The following is a 26936-nucleotide window of genomic DNA, read 5'->3' on the forward strand; positions in this document are numbered from 1 at the left end:
AGATTTAAAACAAATACTAGGGCCAATTTCATCATTAAACCTTCAATGGCTGAAACAAGTATAAGAATAAAAGAATATTGCTTCATCATATACTCAAAATGTAGAATTGAATGTGTGTTCTTGTAGATATGTTAGATCTGTGAACTATGTTTTTGTTCAGTCTCTGGTCAACAGAGAGGGATTTAACTTATTATTAAATCCATTAGATCTATGACCATTATATATATATATACATATGTATATATATATATATATATATATATATATATATAACATTGCCTGTTTTGGGGTTGGTTAGATGTAACTTTTATTTCCAGCAGGTTAAGCGACAATGTCCCCTCTAAGCAGTCACAACCAAGATACATTTCACAGTACTGTGTCAGGAATCTCTGGCCCCACTTAGCTTTGGTAGGTCCTCAATTTCTTGTATCTCTTTTACCAATATCGCTGCTGTAGTTGAGTGGTCTTCGTTTCATATTAGGGTATGGAAATCTCCAAAATATAACATCTGATATGGTTTGTTGTATAGTAGAGGCCAGCAGTGATTATGTAAAGGTACCCTGAGTGTTGAAGCATGGTGGATAAGATCATAAGACTTTGGTTTTTCCTTTGAAGAAGTTACATAAATTTGTTTTGGTTTAGTCTACTTAGTCTAGTGCTTTTATGTCTTCAATATTAATTATTAAAAAAAGGCTTCAAATAGTAAAAAGGCGCCTTCTGCAATTAAGATATAAATTTTTATTTTCCTTTTTGTTTTTTAAAGTTCATGTAGAAATCATTGAAAATATTGATTTCCCTTTACCAGGCACAACATCAAATAAATTTCTCTAAGAGTGGTTGTAATCATGTTACAATTCCATTCGTATCTTGGAAGATTTGAAGGAATATTAAATCAAGCTTAGAACTTGCCTGGTACTCGATTTTTATTGACTTCAGAAGAATGAAAGGCAAAGTTGACCTAGACAGGACTTGAACTCATAACTAAATAATTCTGATATTTTGTCATATGCTCTAATGACTTTGCCAATCACTGAATTAAATGTTGATTAAAATCAACTTATTTCTTTAAATCTGAAGAAATGAAAAGTAAGGAGTTTGAAATAACAAATATAAGTCATGGAAATGTCAAATATGTTTTAATGAGCTTTGAATTTGGATGAGATTATCAAAGAATATTTGTAGATGTTACACACTTTGCTTTTGTTTATTGATAGAATCACACATCTAAAGACCTCATAGGGAGCAAACATATCAGATGCCATAGCTGTGTGCCACCATCTCATTTATCTCATGTGAACACCAGTTGTTGTTGCTGCCTCTGCTTCCTCCACCTGTACAGCAGGTGGCGCGTCAGTAGTCTCCATTTGCTGCTGCCACAACCTAGGCAGGTTTCTCTCTTCATTTTTTTCTTGGTTGATTGACCCTCACTCTCAACTTGCTTCAGCATCTTCTGCCTGTGTGACTGTCACAGATTTTGCTTTTTTAGGGGACTTGGTCAGGTAGTTCAGTCTCATTGATCACTTAACCTGCTAGAAATAGCTACCAAATGTCTCTTAAATCACACCATACCTTCATGAGATATAAAAAAAAAAAGACAGGACATATTAGATAATGTAGCTCTTGGTATACAAAAAGACATGGAGAGTCATGGCTGGAAAACTTTTGATCATAAATTTCAGTTTTTTCGCCCCAAGGCAGTCATGATCAAATAGATCAGAGCTGTTTTGGGGCTAAATAACTGCAATGCTTTTGTATATTGCAAAAACAAAAGCAAAAAGGCAAATGAAAAAACAAAAAATTAAATGAATAAAATAAAAATGAAAATAATAATAATAATAGAAAACATTCCATCATATTCATATCATAAGTGAATAATTAGAACTATGAAAATTGTTCTCTATTTGGTGGAAAGGCTAGTGTTTTCATGATCATGTATGCTAACATCTGAGTTAGCCCTATAATATACCAGTAACAGGAAACACAGACATAAAAAAAAGTATGTTGAAAGAGAAATACAAATCAATGAAAGCTTTTCTTTGTCTGTTAAATAAACAAATGTCCATATTTTCAGTTTTTTTTTTTTTTATCCTATTGCACAAATTCTCAGATGCATGTAGCTGTAACTTATAAAAATAATTATTCCACCCATCCACATATTCTTTTTTTTTTCTCTCTTTTTGTGTCTGTGTATTTATTTTCTTGTATCATGGTTCATTTCACTAAACTATGCACAGATGCTTATGTTATTGCTGTTTGGATAAACAAGTGAAAATAAGCAATTATATACACTCTCAAGCAATAGAAGTTATATTGATATATAAATTTTTTTTCTCTCTTCTCTTTCAAATTATTCAATTATATTTTGTCAACATAATATAATCAACATACTCATGATTTGCTGTATTCTCTTAATTTACTCGGTGAAGCTCAAACAACTAATTGAGTATTGTGGTCACAGTGACTAAAATATAAAATGTAGAGGTGGATACAAGAATTTCTTTTAATAATCTTTTTAATTACTCTGTCATATGGTGAAATCATTCAATACACTTGTTTCCTATAAATGGTAAATTATTAATGAGGAAATTATTAATTGATCACAGCTATAGTGTTGATTATGGGGAGGGGTGTCAGACTTCTGGCTATAGGGCTGTCAGTTACTGTAGCTGTTGACTGCCACCCTCTGCTTCCCACCAGACTCAGTGTGTGTCTAATTGCTCTGAAGTACCCCATTTTCTGAGTCATTGTTTGAACAAAAGAACAATAGAATATGGTCAGAATATAACTCAAAATAGTATGGAAATGCTTACTGTCAACCTAAAGTAACTGGTGAGTGTTGCCTTTCAAGATGGACATCTTAAAATCAGTCTTTGACATGTCCATTAAAGATGTTTTCTCTTTATACTGATATTATACTGACATAGTCCAAAAGCAAATAAAACAACTAAACCTTAGTCTACAGTCTGTAGCTGAAATCAAACCCTTTACTGTTCATGGTCAAGTTATTTAAATTCTGTGCTTTCTACAAGCAGTAAAAGTATAATCAATGAGCAGTAATGAGCTTGTGGGGTTAAATTTCAATCTTGTTATGAGCCAAGATTAGGCAACTGCAAACTGTTCCAATGTATTCTTACTATGACTTGCTAAAATTAGCTTGATCATAAAGAGTTCAAATATTTTAGTATGTGTGTGTCTTTGATGTGAGTGACTTTGATGGAAACTGTATGAAGCCCATTGTATATGCATGTGCATAGTAAATATAAATGCCTGTGTATATTCTTGTGTCTTTTTTAGGAATGTTTACATTCCTAGTGATATTAACATTTCCTTATCAACGAAATGTCTGATAGATCTGCATTTTCAAAAACACATAGAATGAAAACTCTTATACTTGAATAACAGAAAAGAGTTAGTAACAAAAAAGGCATCTGGCTATAAAAACAATGCCTCAATAATATGTATCTGTCTAATACTTGCCACTATAGAGAAACAGACATAAAAGAAATAAATGAAAGAAATAACATTACAGTTTAATAAGAAATATCTTAATTTATATGTTTGTATCTTGTCTCTCATTTTGATAACAAGTGTAGTATACAGGCAGGTGTTCAAGAGGTCTGTCTTCAGTTTCCAACTATTTATTGTAGTTCTCTAGTCAGTAACACTGATGTTTAAGACCAATGTACTTGATAACCCTTTCATGTTTTCACCTATTGGTTTTTAAAGCAAGATTCACTCTTTGTCACATTGTCTTTGCTTCACAAAATTTAGAGCTACTGAAATTGTTTGATTCCTCTCCTGCACTTGTCATTTATAGAGTCTGACCACTCCCCTAAATTGAAGATTTTCAACTCTCTAAATTTCGTATGTAAGACTCATATACTTATGTAGATATATTGAAGGTGCATGCCTCAGTGGTTAGTGTCAGACTCACAATTGTGAGGTAGTGAGTTCAACTCCCAGACTGGGCTATGTTGTGTTCTTGACACTTTATTTCATGTTGCTCCAGTTCCTTCAGCTTTAGAAATGAGTTGTGATGTCACTGGTGCCAAGCTGTCTCAGCCTTTGCCTTTCCCTTGCATAACATCAGTGGTGTGGAGAACGGAGGCTGGTATGTATGGGCAACTGCTGGTCTTCTATAAACAACCTTGCCCACAGCTATACACACATACAGAAACACACCTACATACACTGATACATCCCTCAGAGCACAAAAATTCACCCATACAGAGATCACATCAACACTTGCTCCATAGAGCACACGCATGCACTCACACAGATACAGCCACAGGATACATTCACACAGGCACACTCGCATGCTCGTAGATCCACCACACGCACACCCACATGCTCCACAGCACCCACACCACAGGACATACAAATCCAAATGTACATCAACACCCATAGTCTCACCTGTCTGCAGGCAAATACATTTATACACTCACATGATTATACACACACGCATTTGTACATAGATATACTCATGTACACATCAGTACACATCAGAGACTTCCATTTAGCACTTATATACACACACACAAGCATATAGAAGCACGTCAACGTTGTACTAACATGCACACACACTCACAGTACTACTCAGACACAGAACAACAAACAGTACATGGGAAAAAGCCCACACACCTGTCCATGGACACATAGCAATGTATGAAACGATAGCATGATGCTCACTGTTCAATGTGGATTATGGCAGTGCATCTTGAAGATGAAACAATTGTGGTAATATTAATTTTCTTGTTGGTACTTTCCATCTTCTCTTTTTATATTTAATATATATGTATACACGTGTGTGTGTGTGTGTGTGTGTGTGTGTGTGTGTGCACTTGTATATTTGTTTATGTGTGTATGTATGGATGAGTAATGTTTCCACAAATGTAAACTGTAATGCAGAAAAACGTACTCAGTAGTGAGGTAACACTTTTTTTTTCTCAAATGTGAGAATTTGTGACTTGTTACTCAGAGTTTCTTGTTTACATTCGCCAGATAACAGAAAATCCATCCATGAAATTTTCTTTAAATCCATATTTGATTGAGTAGCTTTCTTTTAGATCAGCTGACAATTGGAGATAACCTGGGTGGTGATGTTTAACCCTTTAGCATTCAGCTCACTCTGTTAGATGCAATGCTTATTTATTCACATTGTTTTGAATTGATCATGCATTATCTCATGGATCTGAGATTTCAATGATGAGATAGTATATTTTTAGAATGTCACTGTAGGTTAAGTGTGAGAGGCTGGATCTGGCCAGTTTGAATATGAAACAAGCAGAATGTTTTGCCCAGATCTGGCTGGTTTAAATGCTAAAGGGTTAAGGAGAGAAAGAGATGGCAAAATAAAGTCAAAGCAATAGGGAAGATAAGAATAATGAAAGGGGAGTGTAGTAAATTAAAAGTTGAGTTAAGCAAAGGAAAACAAAAAAGAAAAGATAGACATAATGTGAAACCAGGTAGCTGAGCAGAAACATCTTCCTCTTTTGCTTTTGCTTAGCTATCTTGGGCAAGTATCTTCTACCCCAAGCTAACCAAAGCTTTGGGAGTGAATTTTTCATATATACACATTGTGTGTATGTGTGTGCGCGCGAGCACACGTGCACACACACACACACACACACACACACACACACACACACACACGCAAACAAACAAACAAACAAACAAACAAACCAACAAACATTAGTTATGTACTACAACAAAATGGTTATTTCAGGTCTTGACACTTTCAAACAGTAATAAATGGAATTTTCAGCCTTCATGGAAACCATATTTGCCTCTTTTATTTTTGTTGAGTAGAATGAAAATCTATATTCTATGAAATTCTCATATATTTATATACACTCAGAATAAAAGAAATCCCCTGGTAAAAGAAGATAGACAACCACCAGAAAGCCCTCTTTGAACACAATGTCCAATACCATTGTGACTGAATGTGTGTATGTAACCGTGTGCGTGTGTGTTTGTGAGAGAGGTGGGAGTAGAAGTAAACATTACAACTTTTACTGTGCAACTTTGATGAGTATTGTAGAATAGGAGATAAATCTGGTTTTGATTCTTGGTTACAGCTATTTCTCTTGACTAACATTGGTGATGCCCTGGGGGAAAATATGAAGACTGCAATTTAAATTTCCAGTTTTTCTGATGGTAATAGAACTAATCTCTAATCAGTGGATGTCACCAATTATGAATGGTCAAACATTTAATATACAATGCTATTTATTTCTCTTGTTTGAAATAATTATATAGCTTGTCAGTTCTATTTTTGGTATTTTTCTTCCTTTTATATCCACAAGTCTGTTCTCATATATCATTCTAGTAAAGAAAAATTGTGTATAAGGTAAGACAAAACTGTCGTATCTTGAATTTATTCTTCAGGGAGTTGATTTCGTGTTTTCTTTTTCTTTTTTCTTTCCATTTTATTACCATGCCTTATATGCTTTGCTCTTGATGATTCTATTATGTCTTCTTTATTAATATGTGTGTGTGTGTGTGTGTGTGTGTGTGTGTGTGTGTGAGTGCCAGCATTCTTTTTGGTTTACTGCTGTCACACTAACCATTGTTAATATAGATCAATTAATTTGTCTGCACTCTTTAATTGTTGATTCAAATTTATTCATTTTTACAGAGTACATCACATCTTTGCACAAAGGTAGGCTATCTGAATAGATCCTTGCCTGTTTGTTGTTATTACTTACTACAATTTGCTCGCCGTTGGTTTGCATGTAAATTCTGCATGTGTAACTGTCGGTTATTTACTTTGCAACTGATATAAATGTATAATAGTGTTGCTGATTTATTCAGTTACAATTATAATCATCATTGTTTGCATTCATTGAAGATTTTGATTTTATTAGCTTTTCCATTACTTATTCTATTGGTAATTTTAACAGTTATTGTCTTCTGAAATTAGCATTTGGTAAGTGTAATAAAGTTATATTAATATACTCTAACACACTCTGTGTGTAAATGGTTAAGTTTATTAATTGAAAGATTTATTTAATTTGTTTAAATATGTATATATTTTTTTAAAGAGTTGCATGACAGATTTCCTGGTAGGAAAAGCATGAAGTAGGATTCTTCTATTTGTTAATTAATAATCAAAATATAGGATTATGTAGGAATTTGAACTCTATCACCTCAAGCTCCATACCAAATGTCATAATTATGTCCTAGTGAAATTGTTGAACAGATAAGAGTATTGAAATACTAGTTTATAGATCTTGAGTTCAAATCAACTTCGAGCATTTTTCACCAAGCTTTTACAGATAGGAATAAAATTACATGATTTTACTAACCCTTACAAACTGACCTCACACGGAAAGCAAAAGTTTGGAGTAGTTGGGTAGTTGAAGCTGAGAAAAATATATGCATTACATGGAGGCAAGGCACAAAGAATTCCTGAAGCTTCATTTCAATAGTGTTGAATCATTGAAGCCTCATTTCCCAATTGTGAAGATGAGGATAAAAAGAATGCAACATTCTATTTGAGGAAAATGTCTCATCTAATTAATGTTATGAAACCAAAGCATTTTACTAACTCTTGCACTTCACTAACCCCTTAGTGTATTTGGAAACATGTTTTCTCTTTTTACTGGTCATATATGATGGCATGAAGTACATATAATAAACCAGTCTTCTTTGTTTATGTGTGTGTGTGTGTGTGTATGTATGTATATATATATATATATATATATATATATATATATATATATATATATAATGTCATATAATATTACAGTTCATATGGAGAGGACACATTTTTTTTTTAAATTAAGATCAATATTACTAATGAATGTAGTTTTTGGAATAGAAATGGAATAACAGAAACAAAATGATATGCAGATGCAATACTGCAGTAAGATTATATAAAAACATTGATTAATAACCAAATAAAATATTATACTTTCCTTACTATAGACAAGTGTCTTCAATGTATATCATCATTTTTATTACTTTCAGTTAGCTTTAATCAGCTTCTATCAAACTGAACTATTGCATGGAGCATATCCAATAACAGTCTAATTTATGACATCTTTTCTAAAATAGTTAATGGTATTTTCTGTTATTAATGTTGTCAAGGGGCTCAAATGTTTGGAGGATTATGCCAAAGTTTAGTCTGGTAATGTGAACTTGTTAGTAGTAATTATAATAGTATTTTACCCAATTCACCTCTGGTTTGGTAGACTTATCATCGAATAAATTCCAACCATGATCAACTTGCTTTTTTCATTCAAAAATAGTTTATATTAGACTACATTATCCAGCAGGATTTCAAAATGCATGAACATCAGAATTATTTGGATTCCTTCCACTACAAATATATTAGTCGCCATGTTTACATTTTATCTTTTACTCGTTTCCAGTCACTAGACTGTGGTCATGCTGGGGCACCACCATGAATAATTTTTTAGTTAAACAAATTGACCCCAGTACTAACTTTTTTCTTTAAGCTCAGTATTTATACTATCAGTCTCTTCGCCGAACCGCTAAGTTACAAGGATGCAAACACACCACCACTGGTTGTCAAGCAGTGGAGGGACAAATACTGACACACACACGTATGTGTATGCAACAGGCTTCTTTCAGTTTCTGTCTACTAAATTTTCATGAAGTTTTGATTGGCTTGAGGCTATAGTAGAAGACACTTACCCAAAGTACCTCACAGTAGGACTAAACTTGGAACCATATGGTTAGGTAACAAACTTCTTACTACACATTCTTGTTCATATATATATATCTGTGTATGTGTGTGTCTCTTTGTTTTGATATTGTGTGATACTTGCAGAGGCCTTCATTTCCAATATTCTATGAGAACATGTCCAGCCATAGGGATATATTATCTTGGTTAGAAACAGATGAGGGCTGGTACTTCGAAGAACATTTGGCCATTGAAAATCTGCTTCAACAAATTCCACCTGACCCATGCAGGCATGAACAAGTAGACATTACAACAATGATGATATATATGTGTGAGTGTGTGTATATGTATGTGTGTATGTATGTATGTATGTATGTATAATAGATGCAGAAGCATTCTTTGAAAATATAATATTTGATGAGAGGTAGGGGCTTTAATAAGAATCGATTTCTCATTAAAATTTAAGATTATCTCCAGAATTGAATTGAAAAATTTGGGCTTTTCAAACAAGAAAAACAAAATCAGCACTATCATCACTTTGGTTAATTTAAAAGGTTTTTTTTCTTATTCTTTTCATGTAGATATGTGTTAGACAATATTTGACAGCAACTTATTTATGAAATTGATAAGCATAATAAAAACAACACAGTTTGCTGTAGAAAATAGAATTATTTAAGGCGCAATTGTTAAATCAATAGTTTAGTTCATTGAAGTAATTCTTAACAGTAATTCCTTCCCTCGTGGTACATTTTTTGGAGTTAATTACTGAAAGCATTTTGTATTTTAGTTGTTAAGCCTAAGTTTACACACCTCACTTCATCTAGCTTTTGGGAATAAGTAGTACCCAGGTTATTTGAGAAGGTTACTTGAGATAAACTTATCTCTTTCAGTTGCTTATTATCCTAAAAACAGAATATAAATACTGACTCTTAAAAGCCTCTAGGGAAACTCACATTCACATTTATGATTACACTGTGTAATACAGTTGAAGTGACTGATACATCAGAGAGTTGGATTGGATGCTTGGAGATGCTAAATCGGTTTTTAAGTTCAAATGCAAATAAGGTTTATTTATTTATTTGCTTATTATTATTATTATTATTATTATTATTATTATTATTATTCAGGTGGTGGGATGGCAGAATCGTTACCACGCCAGACAAACTGCTTAGTGGCATTTTGTCTGTCTTTAAATTCTGAGCTCATATTTCAGTGAGCTTGTTTTTACCTTTTGTCCTTTTCAGGCACAATGAAATAAGTTCTAATTGAGCACTGAGGTCAATGTAATTGGCTCGCCCCTCCCACCAAATTTCAGGCCTTGTGTTCATACGAGAAACAATTACTTAAAAGAAATCATCATTATTATTACTACTAATATTATTATTATTGGCAGCGAGCTGGCAGAATCATTAGAGCACCAGACAAAATGCTTATGAGTTCCAATTTCACCAAGGTTGACTTTGCCTTTCACCCTTTTGGGGTCAATAAATTATGTACCAGTGAAACACTTTCACCCTTTCGGGGTCAATAAATTAAGTACCAGTGAAACACTGGGGTCAATGTAATCGACTAGTCTCCACTCCCAAAATTTCAGGCCTTGTGCCTTTAGTAGAAAGGATTATTCTTTTCTACTCTAGGCACAAGGCCCAAAATTTTTGGGGAGGGGCCCAGTCGATTGGATCAACCCCAGTACGCAACTGGTTCTTACTTAATTTATCAACCCCGAAAGGACGAAAGGGGCAAAGTCAACCTCGGCAGAATTTGAAATCAGAACATAAAGACAGACGAAATACCACTAAGCATTTTGCCCACCATGCTAACATTTCTGCCAGCTCACCACCTTAATAGAAAGGATTATTATCATTATTATTTGCAGTGAGCTAGCAGAATTGTTAGCACATTGGACAAAATGCTTAGTGGCATTTCACCCCGTCACTACATTCTGAGTTCAAATTCTACCTAGGTCAACTTTGCCTTTCATCCTTTCAGGGTCGATAAAATAAGTACCAGTTGAACACTGGGGTCGATGTAATCGACTTATCCGCTACCCCAAAATGACTGCCCTTGTGACAAAATTTGAAACCATGATTATTATTACTAGCTTTTGTCTTTTATTCCTCTTTGGTTCAATGAACTGAAGTGCCTGTAATATTTTGGAGTTTATTCTGCTGAACCTACATTTTCTCTTACAAAATTTGTCCATCGTTTTTTTCAATAAATCTTTCTAAAACTGAACACAAACAAAAATAATAAGAGTTAGTGACATTTTCATTACTCTGATTACTTATTGAAATTGTATATTTTTTCTCCACTGTTGACTGCTTATGTTTCTCATTGAGTGGTTTTCAACAGTGGATTTCTGCATCTCCATCATCACACCAATAGTTAATGATATGGCCAACGATTTAATAACCAGCCAACATAATGATGCCTTAAGCTAAATGATTTGTTTATCATTTTCCTTTTTTTACCCATTCTGAAAAGCTGCTCTTTGTCACTCTTTCATTCCAATTTTTTTTAAACTTCTAATGAATTATAATTCATAACCAAGGTTAGAAAGTGGAGCAAAAATAAATAATCTTTTACTCTATATTTTGGCTGTCTCAGCTTCAAAAATTGGTTTCTCTTCTCTATAATCTACTGCATGATTAAATAAGGTCTTTTCTAAAAAAAAACTAAGAAAACAAAAATTGTGATTTTTCAAAAATAAATGTAAACAGATAAAACCAAAATAAAATAAAATAAATGGTATTTTAACCATATTCCGTTGGTGAAAGTGTAGAAACATGTTTTATAAAGTATAAAAAAAAAAACTTTGGAGATTTTTAATGATCGATATTTGTATTTAAATGACTTGGTGAATACTGTATTAAATTTGAGAGTTCCAAGTTACCAAGTTCGAAACTTATCTACTTCCCTTTAATGGTTCACAGTTCCAAAGTTGTGTCAATATAAAATATTTTATGATTATAACCAATTAATGAGGTTGACCTGACAAATCAAATTAGAAAACATTTTGGTCACTGAAATGTGTTATCAACAATGCAATGGCCACTAAATAAAATACAGATTTCTCAACACAGATGAATCATATATATACATACACACACACACACACACACACACACACACACATGTACTCATTCAAAGTAACCCAGGCAGTAGAGTTCTGAGTAAAGTAAGTAGGCATAAGTGGGGGAATGGTGCTTGTATATTTTAGCAAGTTGTGTGTCGAGATGTGCAAATGTGGAAGTATAGTGGTGTAGTTTAGAGTATGTGTGAGTGTGTGTATATGAGTGTATGTGTAATTGTTATGTGGGTGACAAGAAAGCATGTATGTGTGGAGGTGAGACTGAGTATGAATGCAAAGAGTAAAAATATATTCTTTTCTACTCTAGGCACAAGGCTCGGAAGTTTTGGGGAGGGGGCCAGTCAGTTAGATTGACCCCAGTGCACAACTGGTACTTAATCTCTCGACCTTCAAAGGATGAAAGGTAAAGTTGACCTCGGTGGAATTTGAACTCAGACCGTAAAAACAGATAAAATACCACCGAGCATTTTTTCCTGTGTGCTAACGTTTCTTATTTCTTTATTGCCCACAAGGGGCTAAACATAGAGGGAACAAACAAGGACAGACAAAAGGATTAAGTCAATTACATCAACCCAGTGTGTAACTGGTACTTGTTTAATTGACCCCGAGAGGATGAAGAGCAAAGTCGACCTCAGCGGAATTTGAACTCAGAACATAATGGCAGACGAAATACCGCTAAGCATTTCGCCCAGCATGCTAACGTTTCTGCCAGCTCACTACCTGAAGGGGTAAAAAGATATTGATGAATGAAAAGGGATGAAAAGGGCATTATGGAGGTTGTGATATATGTAAAGTGTGTGACAAAGTAACATAGGAATGTGAACCGTTTTAATAAGCAAGAAAAGGTTTAAAATGAAATAGGAAACAGAGGGAAAAGTATGAATTCTGTGAAGGGAAGAAAAGTTAAACAGAATAGTTTTAAAATTACACTGCATGGTAAAAGGTCTGGAGAGTTTGATGGAATGTCCAAAGTACACCTCTCAAACCTCAGTTTGTTTATTTGTTTGTATGTCAGTGAAAAGGTGTGATTCACGCAAAGCTCTTAGCTGGGTGTCAGTACAGTAACAAAAAAAAAAAAAAGAAATCCATGTAAGTGATGTGCATGACCACAGTCCAATAATCGAATGCAGTAATATATTATCGTAACCATTGTCGTCATTCATTATCATCATCATCATTTAGCATCCACATTCCATGCTGCTACAGGTTGGCTGATTTGACCAGATCCAGTGGTATCCAAGGACTGCATCCTCCTCCAGTATCTGCTTCAGCATGGTTTCTATGGTTGCATTCCTTTCCTAATGCCAACCACTTGCAGCATGTACTGGGTGCAAAACAACAAACCTTGAGGTAGCAACTTTACAATAGGGAGATGAGGTGTAAAAGATCATTCAAAGTATGATGTGTGTGTGTGTGTATGTTTATATATATATATATATATATATATATATATATATATATATATACATACACAAGTGCACACACATGTACATTTATGTGTGTGTATGTGTAGGGCACTTGAAACAGTCAAAATTGAAAGTCAGAATAAAAATGGACTAATTTCACTAAACAGTTTAATAGTTGATATGAGACAGATTGTCAAGCTGTAAAATACTTCCCTTTAAGTAGCAATTTATTGAAATGTTTCAAAGCTTATATAGCTAACAAAAACCATTCTGGCATGTAAAAATAATTGTGAGCAATTTCTAAATGAAAGAGAAAAATAAAAGCTTCTTTTTCTTCTTCTTATTCAGATTTCTTTTAAAATATGTGTGTGTGTGTGTGTGTGTGTGTGAGTTTTGTTTTAAGCAAAACAGCATGAGTCTGTAAATAGATTGTGTATAGCATGTATGTATGATTTGGTACAAGTTCTGTGTTTATGGATTCAAGTCATCTAAATGTTAAGAGTTTCCAGGAAATTAAATAATGCACATCACCTTTTCTTCGTATGTTTATTATACACTACTTATTTTCTTCCCCCATTCCAGCAATTCCACAGTTACGTATGTATGTATGTATGTATGTACGTATGTATGTATGTATGTATGTGTGTATGTGTATATATCTATGTATATGTATGTATATATCTATATATATATATGTGTGTGTAGATATATATATGTGTGTGTGTGTATAAACGTATATACATTATGTGTATGTATCTTTGTGTGTGTGTATATATATATATGTATATATATATGTATATATATATATATATATATATATATATATATATATATATATATATATATCAGAAAATGTGTATATCTCAATTTTTTTTTTCTTATAAGTCATTCTGGTTTGTTTACGATTTCAGAGATATAGAATTGATTTTTATTATATGTTTGCCAATAATTTCCATTCACTTTCTCTTTTTACTTGTTTATTTTTTTAATTTTTTCTATTTTGTGAGCATGGTTTGGATGATATCTGTGTTGTTGTTGACATCGTTGAAATTTGGTTATTTTCTATATGAATATTTTTAAGCTAATACACTTCCCATTGCAAACAATTCAACCATGGACTGGGATTGGTATATAGTTTAATACATTGATGCAAGTTGGTTTCTATTAATAATGATAACAATAATAATAATAACAATGACAATAATAAATTGATCTCTCTTCTAGCCGAGATCAATATGTGAGACCTGACCAGTTCTAAAATCAGCTTAACTGGAAATGGAAATTGACAATCATTGCCTTATCAAGATATTGAAATATTTTGCCATTTTCTTTGGCTTTCCATAATTTTACTCTTCTCTCTTTCTTTCGTTTATTTTACCAGAGTCTGAATTTTTACAGATATATTATATATTCATATTTAAACTGTCAGAAAACACATAGATAGCCTTCTTAGTGTTAATAGTTTGTTTGAATGAGAGTATCAACAAAGCAGAGTTATGTAATGTGTATTGAATGCAACATAATGGCTATGTTTAAATAGTAATTTGCTTTAATAGTTCAGTATCTTATTCACCAAATGCTTAAATAAATGTTAGTGTTAGTTTTTGCTGCCACATATCTATGCTGAACACTTTTTATGGTTCACTGAGAAACAATTGTTTATGGCTCACAGTCATCATGGCTGAATGAAGTTGATCTGCTGTCTTGGATGAAACCTTGAGTGTCATCTAGAAATTACATGGAGTTAATGTAATTTTTTTAATGTTTGTGCAATTTGTTTTCTTTTATTGCTTTGCTCTGGAGGATGGGGTTGTGCCCATTCCACTGCTGCAAGCTGTATGAGACTGAAAACTTGGTTTATAATTTGGGATTTCCTTGGGTTTCTGAAGTGTTGAGTTGTCAGTTGTTTAGTTGTTATACCATGGTAGGACATAGAGTGAAGTATGTTGTTCAAGGTCCCTAAAATACACAAGCTATATTGGGAGATGACATCAAATTTACATTTTGAAATTCCTTATGGGATTACCTATTACTCTACTTAATATTTCTCTTAGTATTATCAAGAAGCTAAATATATATATTCGTGTATAGATACATAAAGCAGTGACTGAGAATAAATTAACAAAATCAAATATATTTGAGAGATATTTAAACCATTAAAAGATTTTTCACTGCTGTTGCCATAAAAAAAAAAATAGACTTGCTTAAGACAAAATGGTGTCAAAACACCTTAGGTTGCTCAGAGCACCTTCAACTAAACTGAAGGATGTATTGTGAACCTTTTAGTTCTCTCAGCATCAGATACCAAAGAGCGACAACTTGACTTGGAAGTGAAATTACCTTTATAAGATATCATCATCATCATCATCGTTTAATGTCTGCCTTCCATGCTAGCATGGGGTGGACGATTTGACTGAGGACTGGCGAACTAGATGGCTACACCAGGCTCCAATCTGATTTGGCAGAGTTTCTACAGCTGGATGTCCTTCCTAATGCCAACCACTCCAAGAGTGTAATGGGTGCTTTTACATGCCATCAGCACAAAGGCCAGTCCAGTGGCACTGGCAACGACTTTGCTCGAATGTTTTTTTCACATGCCACCGGCACAAGGGTCAGTAAGGCGACGTTGGTAACAATCATGCTCAAATGGTGCTATTTACGTGCCACTGGCATGGAAGCCAGACAGCTGCTCTGGCAATGATCACACTCGGACGGTGCTCTTAGCGCTCCACTGGTACAGGTGCCATCATGATTTTGATTTCACTTGGCCCAACAGGTCTTCGCAAGCCGAGTTTAGTGTCCAATGAAGGAAAGGTATGCATAAGTGGGAGTCAATAATATTGACCGATGGTACATGTTAGTTGCCAAGATAGAACAAATTCATGCGTAGATATGCAAAGCTGTGTCTGAGTGTAAACAAATTTAAAACAAGTTGAAATATGTTTGAAAGGTATTTCATTCCACAAAGGGGATCTGGTGGGGAAGAGAGCTGAAAAATTCAAAATAGAATCACCTGTCCAATAAGGAGTGCTCTTAAGATGACTATGGTCTTTTGACTCCATTCTGACTTGAGCAAGAATCTTCTCTCTCTGAAAAACTGCTGCTAAAAGCCTTTTAAGGTTCAAATATGTTTCAAATATATTTTATAAGTTTATATACATGTATGTGTGTGTAACTTCCATCTGAAGCTTACAGAAACTTATTTTCTTTTCATATTTTCTGTGCTTGTATTCCATTATGGATTCATTTCCAAGAGTTGAAAATCTTATCACTGCACCCATATATATATATATGTGTATATATATATATATATATATTATGTATATGTATATATATATTACTTTATTCTAAAACTTAGAGAAACTATGTGATGTTTTTTCTTCATATTTTCTCAATATTTATAGTCCATTATAGATCCATTTTTGTAGAGGTGAAAATCTTGAAGTTACACTCATGTTTCAAAAGGAAAAAAATATATATATATGAAAAAAACACAATGCTATTTTATCTGCAATCATAAAAAAATTGTTTTGGAATATCAAAGAACTTGACATACATTGCCTGCTGAAGTTGATTAATTTTTAAAAGTGTTTTTTTTTCTCTTTTGTATTTTAAATTATCAACATCCAATTTTGCTTGTGGGTTCCTGTGTTATTAACCCACTTCAAATACTTTGAGTAGAGGTAACAAACAGTTTTAATCTTCCTGCATGCTTTTCAATCTGCTACTACTATAGCAGATAATTCTGACATACATTTGTTATATTGCCTTCAAAAAGTTATCCTCTTGTTTTGAAAGAATTTCAAGCAAGTGTTTAAAAGACAATTGTTATGTTAAACGACTATTTTTTCAAACCTTTCTTGAGAGCTTCAGTGTTGTTTATCATATGTTTTGGCAATCATTACTGGTTTAAGTCATGATTTTATTTCTGATTTGCAAAACAATTCAAACAAGACTCTTTTTTTTTCCAAAGTATTTTGCATTGATATTTATTCGTAGATTCTTCAATTATTTTTTGCTGAGTTTCTTAAGTAAAAATTTTAACAACTTTTTCTTTGAGTTTGACATAAGCTAGAGTTTCAAACTGGGCAAATTTGTTATTACCTTGATACTTCTGTATTTTTTACCTTTAAACATTGGTTTTTCTATCTATCTTTCTTATTTTCTTTCCTTCTACTTTTTATTTTCATGCCCTATGTATGCAATATGTATACGTATGTGTGTGCATGTGTGTGTGTTCATACTGCAGACTTGGCTGTTTGGCTAAGCTGTTTACTTTTTAATCCTGTAGTTTCATGTTCGGTCTCAATACTTGGTCTTCTTTAGCTCTCAGTCACCCAATGCCTTGTGAGGAAATTTGGTAGATGGAAACTACAAGAGACCTAATGTATGTATGTTTGTCACTACTTGAGTGAAGTAGTGGTAATGTTGATATTCTTTTGCTGACATAAAACTATTCACTTTGCACTTTCAGAAATGACATCTGTAGATTAAAATAAATCCCTAATTTGTTACTAGGTAAGAGTTGACGACAGGAAATCCATCCAGCTATTAAACCCTTTCTCAAAGAACTCCACATCCAAACCCTTATAAATATATATGTGTGCATGTGCTGAGAGAGAGAGAGAGAGAGATGCTTATCATCCTTCTCTCTCTCATTATACCTCTATCTAAAAGTATAGAATGATTGTCTAAATTTACTGATTGTTTTTTTCTTGTATTTTTTTTTTCATTCTATTTTCCTTTTTCCCTTTTATAATTATTCTTTCAGAACAAAATAATTCATCTTACCGGAACATATTATAAAAGAAACAGTATCACATTATCTCTCATTAATATCTAAAAAGGTATAATGTTATCTTATTTAGATCTATCTACAACCAATATGTGAAGGAAATAGAGTAACTTCTTGAAAGAAATTTTTTTTTAAATTATTATTACAATATTTTTTTCCTCTTTTCTTTTTCACAACTTTTTTAATAACACCACAGAGCTGTCAATCATTATGAATGGTTGCTCAAGAATTAAGTTAGAATTAATTTGTTTTTTTTTTTGTTTTCTATGTGTTTTTGAAACCATCTATAATTCACCATCTGGGATGATACTCCTATTATTACCACTGGCATGGTCTTTGTTCTCCTTTGTTTAAATTTTATTTCTTATATTCCAAGATGTGTCGGATAGTCTCTACAAATACCTACAATTGTGTGTCGGTGATAGGGATGGGGAGTGTTTTTCTTTAGCCCCAGGTCATCTCTGATTGACAAGACCTATGATTAAGGACATTCAGATTGTGAACATACCATCCCATCCTTGTATAAGGTACAATGCATTTAGGATTATATGTTCATGTCTTTCTTTAAGACAATAGTAGAATGCAGTACAAGCATGATATGGCTGTTATTTCTAGCAGGGTGTATGACTACATGTTTCTTGCCCTCCCGCCTTCCTGTTTCTAGTTACAAGGATTGTGAAAGCAAGTGTTTTATGGCTACTTATTCTAAACTCTTAATTAACCATGAAGTCTTAACTGAGGAACTTTCTTTCCAGGTTTGTTGACTAAAGCAAGAAGTCAAACAAACCTTGCTTAAAAGAAACAATTTGAAGCTTGTAATAGATATGTATGAATTATCATTTTTGCCTTCATTGGTGTCTCCAGTTGTGAGATTTCAGCTCTTCAACTCCTAGTTTTTATCTTCACAGCCAGCATTTTCTTAGCATCTAACAGAAATACGTATTGTTAATTTGCCATAAAGATATAATGATGTAATATATATATATATGTCTTACGTTTAAGATGATTCCCATGCTTTCCCTGATGAGAAGGTTACAATTTTAATATCAAAGATCCCTATGGACCACACAGGTTGTAATCCTTTGAAACATATGTAGGAATAAAGTATGCAATTATAACATGCGTTTTCTCCAATCCTTAAATTCTTAAATATACTCAAATACCCAAAATTTCAAGGAGTTCCTGACTTAAAAACAGGAACTAAACCACAGTTATTTTGTGTTCTTTGCTACATTGGTTTCTATTAACCCATTTATTCTATCAGAAGAATTTTTATTCATTAAGATAGAAGAAATACACATAATTATATATATATATATATATATATATATATATGTATATATGTTGTTGTATTTGGGGATGGTCATATTGCCAATTTAGCCAATAAAAACACACGCACTGTATATTTGGTGTTAATTTGCTTCAGCTTTATATTACATTACATTACATTACATTAATCCTATTTGGCTAAACTGGCAATATGACCATCCCCAAATACAACAACGTCTGTTTCAACACACGATTTCACATAAAAAATCTTGCAAAACAAATATATATATATCTTAGTGTTGACTATTGTAAGAATGAGCACTCTACATAATAGAGATTAATTATATATTTTATTAAGGTCAAGTAAGTCTCTTGCCATTCTGAGATTTGCCTGTGTGTGAGGAGGACCTCAAGGCAAGTTATAACTTCCCTGAAACTGTAGCAGCAAGAGATTGACTTGACCAAAATAATATACATATATATGGAGAGAGAGGGAGAGAGAGGGAGAGAGAGAGAGAGAGATTGTAGTCGATCAATGCCTTTACTGTTGCCAGTACTCAGACCAGACATTTAATTCTCTTGCCACCCATGTTTTCTCTATAGATATTGCCCAACAATCATTCATGAAGAGCGTCAACTATATCAATATCACTATTCTGAGAGGACCTGCAAAGAGGTCTTGGATACAACCCATTCTTCCTAGATCAACATTAAAAAAGTAAAAGAAAACAGCAATCCAACAACTTCTTTAGCCAATAGAGAACATCTAGAACTATGTTAAAATTGCAAATCACAAATCACTAATAATGCGTTGTTTTTTTTTTTTTTATTTTTTTTTTTTTATTGTAAAAAGCTGCATAATTAAATATGATGGTTTCTGATTTATAGAAAAGGGATGGTGATGTTCTTCATCGTTTCTTTTTGTGTTAGTTGTAAGGCAGCAGTGAATTTCAAGCGAGAAATGGAACTCCTAACCTCCCTGACAATAATCCCAACTGACCAGATTTAATGATATTTTCATTTCTCATTCACCTTAAAATTATTAATTAGCTCAGCAATATTATTGCTCTGAGGCAGTTCCTCTAAACTCATTATAATCATTTGCATCTTCCAAATTACCATTCTGTAACTGCTAAGCTACTCTAGGGAAATGGCTATAGCCGGAATCTTTGGATGTAGTCTGGCACATATGTTTTCATTCTTATCTACATATCTCTTTCAAGATTGACTGGAGTGGTGGAAAATGCCAATTTGTATTTAACTCTGACCCTTTATGTTCTGAGTTCAAATACTGCCCAAGTCAACATTACCATTTCATTGACTGTCTCCTTTCCCTAAAGTGTTTGGCCTTATAACAATATTAGAAATCAGTAGTGACCAGATTCAGATGCTGAAAGTTAAGCACCAGCATTTATGTTACTGTGAAGTTACTATCATCATCTTTACTTTGAGTTTATTCAAACAGGATTATGTTGCTTTTTGCTTTTTTCCCCCTCAAGACTTAAAATAGCAATGTTTTTTAACAGGATGCACATCCAACATCCTTATGCATCAATGTATTGTAGTTGCAATGTAATTAGTTTTGCAGATTTGAATTAAATATCCTTATCATTACCAAAACTACCACCATCGTTATTACTGCTATCAACACCATCATTACCATTCAACCACCATTACTCTCATTAATGTTATTATCACATGTACTGTGAACTGGCAGAATTATTAGTATGCCAGGCAACATGCTTTGTGGCATTCCATCTGTCTTGATATTCTGAGTTCAAATTCCACTGAGGTCAACTTTGCCTTTGCCTTTCATCACTTTGGAGTCGATAAGATAAGTACTAATTGAGCACTGAGGTCAATTTAATCAGCTTGGCCCCCTCCTCCAAAACTGCTGGCCTTGTGTCAAATTTTGAAATCAATGTTATCATCAGCATCTCTATTATCATCACTTTTCCAACACTGAAATAATCATCTGCATGCTCACCATTATCATACCACTACCACACTGACATTCTATGAATAAGTATGTAGTGAAGGCATGTGACCTAGTAGTTAGGGTGGTGGTACTTTGTTTTATTGCCCCTGCAAGAATGAAAGCAAAGTTGATGTTAGCAGGATTTCAATTTAAAACTTAGATGCAACCAAATACTACAAGATATTTCATCTGATACTCTTCTAATTCATTATAATTCAGTTGTTTAAAATAATTTTACGATAGACATCAAGGACAAAATTCATTTTTACCATTGTATATTTGATAGGTAGAGCAGGCACATGTGAAGGTGAGTTGTGACGTCACTGGTGCCAAGCTGTATCAGTCTTTGTCCTTCCCTTGGATAACATTGGTGGCATGGAGAGGGGAGGCTTGTATGTATGAACAACTGCTGGTCTTCTATAATCAACCTTGCCCGGACTTATGCCTTGGAGGGTAACTTTCTAGGTGCAATCCCATGGTCATTCATGACCAAAGGGGTTCTTTACCCAGTGTGAGCAATTTTCTCATTTGCAACTAATGAAAACTGTTCAAAATAATGGGTGGTGCTCATGCTAACCCACTCTCAAATAATTTTTCTAGCTTTGGCTCAAGGCTAGCAATTTTGACGAGTTGAGACTTGAACTTTATTTTATCAAGCTTGAAGGGACGGAAGGCAGAGTGGACCCCTGTGGGATTTGAAGGCAGAACATACAGAGTTGGATTCTGTAAATCCACGACTCCCAAAATAATGGAAGTATGAAAGAGCAGGAAAATATAAGTAAACCTTACTGGGATTAATTCTAACTTGTACAAAGAAAATCTGGGGAATGGCATAAATTAGTACTGCTAAAATAAATTTTAAAAAAATAAATGACTTAATAAAATGTAAAAGAAAGTATTTTCATTAGCCAGTGCTGTAGATGTTCAGTGATACAGTGTAATTTTGATGGACACATTAAGTGCAAGTGAACCTGGAATATGGCTTTGTATTATAGGACAATTGGTTGTGCATGCCAGAAACATGACTATATTGTATGAATATATAATATAGTGCAAATAGAGGAGGATGTATGGTGGGTGAGTATGTGTCATTAGCTGGAGGGGTATGAGAAACAGAGGAAAGACTGATTGAGAAATATGGGAGGGAAGATATTTTGATCTGATTAGAAAAGTTGGAAGGGGAAAAGGCTGTTCTCTGCTTATGTTTTATCCTTACTAATTAGAAAAGCAGATGCAAAGTATGTTGGATAAAGATAAGTATAATAATGATGCTAAGGATGATTTCTTTATCAAAAATGACTTATTGGAGTACAATGACTGGCAGTTTTGTTCGCCTTGACCAGTTGATATATTGCATTCTTATCACTATGTTGATGGATCATTATTAACTGTTAGTTTAATGACTTGTTAGCATCCTATGTCAAATTGTAATAACACCAAGCAAAATTTTTAACTCGGAAATGTTTTGAACAGCTTGTGCAAATATAACTTTGACTCACTAGCTTCAAATAAAGATAAGAGAAAAAGCAAATATCAAAGATATTCCTTTTGTAAATATGGTAAACAGGATAGGCAGTTTCCTCATTGACCACTGGTAACTATTTACAGTAAGGGTGGGTGATTTAAGACTTTAGTACTTAAAGTGGCTATGTCCAAGCCCAAATATTTTACTTGTTTTATATTTAAACTAACCAGATCTGACCTCTCACAACTTCCTTATAATGTTATTCTAAAAATAAACAATCACATCATCGTAATCTTAGTTATGAGATATTGCATTATTGATTCAAAACAATGTGAATAAACAATACATTTGACAGAATAATCTGAATGCTAAAGAGTTGAGAAACAAGCTAGTCCAATATAATTTCTTGTGTTTCTAAATGAAAAAAAAAGTGCTTTGTTTGGCTATGTAGTTATGAAATTCACTATGCTACCATATTGTCTTGGGTCCTGTCTTACGACATGGTACCTTGGGAAAGTGTCTTCTGTTGTAATCTTTGGTCATCTAATGCCTTGTGAGTGAATCCAGTAGACAGAAACTGTACAAAGTTTGTTTGTATACATGTATGCGTGTGTACACACACACACACACACACACACACATATATATATATGCACGTGTGTGTGTGTATATATATCTAAGTGAATATTTACATTCTGCATTTATGTAGTACTTCAAAAATGTCGTTGAGCAACATTTGTTGGCATTTCCTTATCAACAAATCATTCAGTCAGTTGGCCTGTAATTTTAAAAATGAGTGGAATAAAAACTCCATTACTTAAAAACAGGTAAGGGTTAGTGGCAAGTGAGGCATCAAGCTGTAAAAACAATAATATGTATATTCACCTAACACATGCTAGCATGCAAAAATGGATGTAAAATTGACAAAGAAATACATATCTTTTACTTGCTTCAGTCATTAGATTGTGGCCATGCATCTCATATTTCTATCTTTGAAGAATGTTTAATTGAATGAATCAATCCTAGTGCTTTAAAAAAAAAATTTAATCAAACTCTTTTGGTGAGCCACTAAGTTACAGGAATCTAAACACACCAACACTGGTTGTTAAGTGGTGGTGGGTGACTAACACACACACACACACACATATGTATGAGCTTCTTTCAGTGTCCATCTACCAAATTCACTCAAGGTTTTTTGATCAGTTCATGACTATAGTTTTTGATCTGTTCATGACTATAGTTGCTAGAGGTGTCATGCAGTGGGACTGAAACCAGAGCCATGTGGTCAGGAAGCAAGCTTCTTACAACACAGCCACACCTGTGCCTATTTCAAAGAAATACAGTATCATTTTAGATTTAAAAGAAAAAAAAACAAAATAGTCTTCACTTATTTTCCTATATACTACACATGACCTGTCACAAAGTTATTTAAAAAGAAATAAACTCAGGAAATTTATATCAAACCTAATGTTGTTAGCCAAATTAAATGTTATCAGAGCAAAGCAGTATAGTTGCCAATAAGTTTTCATGCACAAGTAATTTTATTTTTAATTAAGGGGCTTGGTTTGGTTCATTAAAAAGCTTTTTATGACTAATGTTGAAAAATTGAAATTCATAACAAAAAATGAAATTCCAAAACTATAAACATTTTATATATGTATATGTGTGTGTATGTGTGTATTTTATACAATATAATATAGACACATTTGTTATATATTATAGAAGTTGATTATATTTCCATTACATTAGTGAAGTCAGCCTTAACAATAATATTGTAATATATTCAGTCTAGAAGATGCATTGACAACTCTTTACTTTGTTCATGTTGCTACTGTGTGTGTGTGTGTGTGTGTATGACTGATTTCTGTCATTGTATTGCAGTCATTTCCAGACAATGCTTATAAAGATATAGTTACTGATAAAGAGAACAACAGCTTTTTCCCCACCATCCATCCATCCAACTTTTCCAATCATATCAAAATATCTTTCCTCCCATATTCCTCGATCAGTCTTTCCTCTCTTTTTCATGTCCCTCCAGCTAATCACAACATCACTGGTGTATATTTTATTAAACTTGGAAAAAAACTTACATGTTCACTATCTCATGCTTGCATGGGTCTGACATGGGTTTATAGAGGTAAATTTTCTATGGCTGCATGCCCTTCCTATCACCAACTCAAGCCTGTTTCCAAGCAAAGTAATATTTCCCCCTACTCAGACATGATTTTACAGAATATTGGTAACCAATGATTCTCCCTGTATAACAATGATGTTTATTCACAAGTATCATTCTATGACAAGACAAGGTAACACAAATATACATATCTATATACACCACCACACTCTCTCACACACATACATGCATATATATCAAATGTTGATTCTAACTCATTTATGAGGCATTGTAGGTGAGAAATTAAGGCACTAGACTACAAATTGCATGGTCAACAGTTCAAGCCTTGTTACAATTAATGTTTAGTGTCCCAATATTGACACATTACATTCAAATTGTTTAACTAATAGCAAGCACTAATCACTTAAATTACATCATTGACAAGATAGAAATATGAGAAGCATTCATTTGTATAAAATATTTGCAGGAGAATTTTTATGTATGTTTGCTGTAGTGTAGGAAAGACAGAAGTACATAAAATTCTGAGAGTATATATTGAATTATTTAATTTGATATTACTAACAAAGTGTGAATGAGTTATTAAGTTCATTGAACATATTTGTTATGAGATTTTAGTAGCTATGTCAGTCCTCAATGGACTTGGCATTTCATTCAAGGTTACCTCATCTCAATACTTATAATATATTATATTTCTGCTATAACAACAGATAATGTTAATTATATTTAGAAAAAAACAACTAGTTGCAAGAAATATAAAAAAAAAATTTGGTCCGGTTGTTGGTTGTTTTTTTTTTGTCCTAGGATTTATGTAAATACTAAATTTGTCCATGTCGGTTATGTAAATCTTTATTAGGGTGGAAGGCAGTGAGCTGGCAGAAACATTAGCACGCTGGGCGAAATGCTTAGTGGTATTTCGTCTGTCTTTACATTCTGTGTTCAAATTCCGCCGAGGTCGATTTTGCCTTTCATCCTTTCAGGGTCGATAAATTAAGTACCAGTTACGCACAGGGGTCAATGTAATCGACTTAATCCCTTTGTCCTTGTTTGTCCCCTCTATGTTTAGCCCCTTGTAAGGAATAAAGAAATAAGAAATGTTAGCACACTGGGCGAAATGCTTAGCGGTATTTCGTCTATCTTTACATTCTGAGTTCAAATTCCTCTGAGATCGACTTTGTCTTTCATCCTTTTGGAGTCGATAAATTAAGTACCAGTTGTGTACTGAGGTTGATCTAATCATCTGGCCTCCTCCCCCAAAATGTCAGGCTTTGTGCCTAGAGTAGAAAAGATTATTATTAGGGTGGTAAGCTCAGAGAATTGTTTGCATGTCAGGCAAAATGCTTAACAGCCTTTTGTCCATTATTACATTCTGAGTTCAAATTCCACAAGGTCTACTATGCCTTTCATCCTTTCAGGTTGATAAAATAAATATCCTTTGAGCACTGTAAGTAACTTATTCCCTCTCCTGAAACTGCTGGCCTTGTACCAGAATTTGAAACCATTATCATTTATCACTATTATTATTATCATTATATAATGGTGAGCTGGCAAAATCATTAGCCTGCCAGGCAAAATGCTTAGTAGCATTCCGTTTGTCTTTTCATTCTAAGTTAAAATTCTGCTGAGGTCAACTTTGCTTTTCATCCTTTTGGGGTTAATAGAATAAATACCAGTTGAGTACTGAGATCAATGTAAACAACTTACCCCCTTCGTCGAAACTGCTGGCCTTATGCCAAAATTTGAAACCATTATCATTTTCATTATCATAATTATTATAATTATTATTATTGTTATTGTTATTATTATTATTATTATTATTATTATTATTATTATTGTTTTTATTATTTTGCTATTTTTTTTATTTTCTTATTTGCTGAGTCTGTAAGAAAGGTGCAGTATCCTCAATAATGTATCTTGAATAATTTAATTTAGTATTACTAACAAATTGGGAATGAGTTATTTGGTTCATTTAATATATATCTCTTATGAGGTTTTAGTTATTGTATCAATCCTCAAAGGACTTAGAACTCCATTCAGGCTTACTCAGTATCAATTCTTATAATTTCTGCTATAGCAACAAATGATGTTAAATATATATATATATTCAGACAAACAATTAGCTTCAAGAAAGAAAAAGAAAATGATTTGGGG

The 26936-nt window shown here is 33.2% G+C and overlaps 1 protein-coding gene across 5 annotated transcripts in view; it reads left to right on the forward strand.

Annotated features, from left to right (window-relative positions):
* Positions 1-26936, forward strand: part of LOC106871456 (protein sidekick-1) — a 648066-nt gene that overhangs the window by 69658 nt on the left and 551472 nt on the right. For 4 of the 5 annotated variants that reach the window (XM_052967564.1, XM_052967565.1, XM_052967540.1 and 1 more), the window contains exon 2: positions 6638-6661. The exons of the other annotated variant lie outside the window; for it this stretch is intronic. In XM_052967564.1, the coding sequence (XP_052823524.1) occupies positions 6638-6661 (24 nt within the window). The remainder of the gene's footprint in view (positions 1-6637; positions 6662-26936) is intronic. 5 annotated transcript variants of the gene reach the window in all.

The sequence above is a fragment of the Octopus bimaculoides genome, chromosome 1 (assembly GCF_001194135.2).
Source record: "Octopus bimaculoides isolate UCB-OBI-ISO-001 chromosome 1, ASM119413v2, whole genome shotgun sequence".
Classification (NCBI taxonomy): domain Eukaryota; kingdom Metazoa; phylum Mollusca; class Cephalopoda; order Octopoda; family Octopodidae; genus Octopus; species Octopus bimaculoides.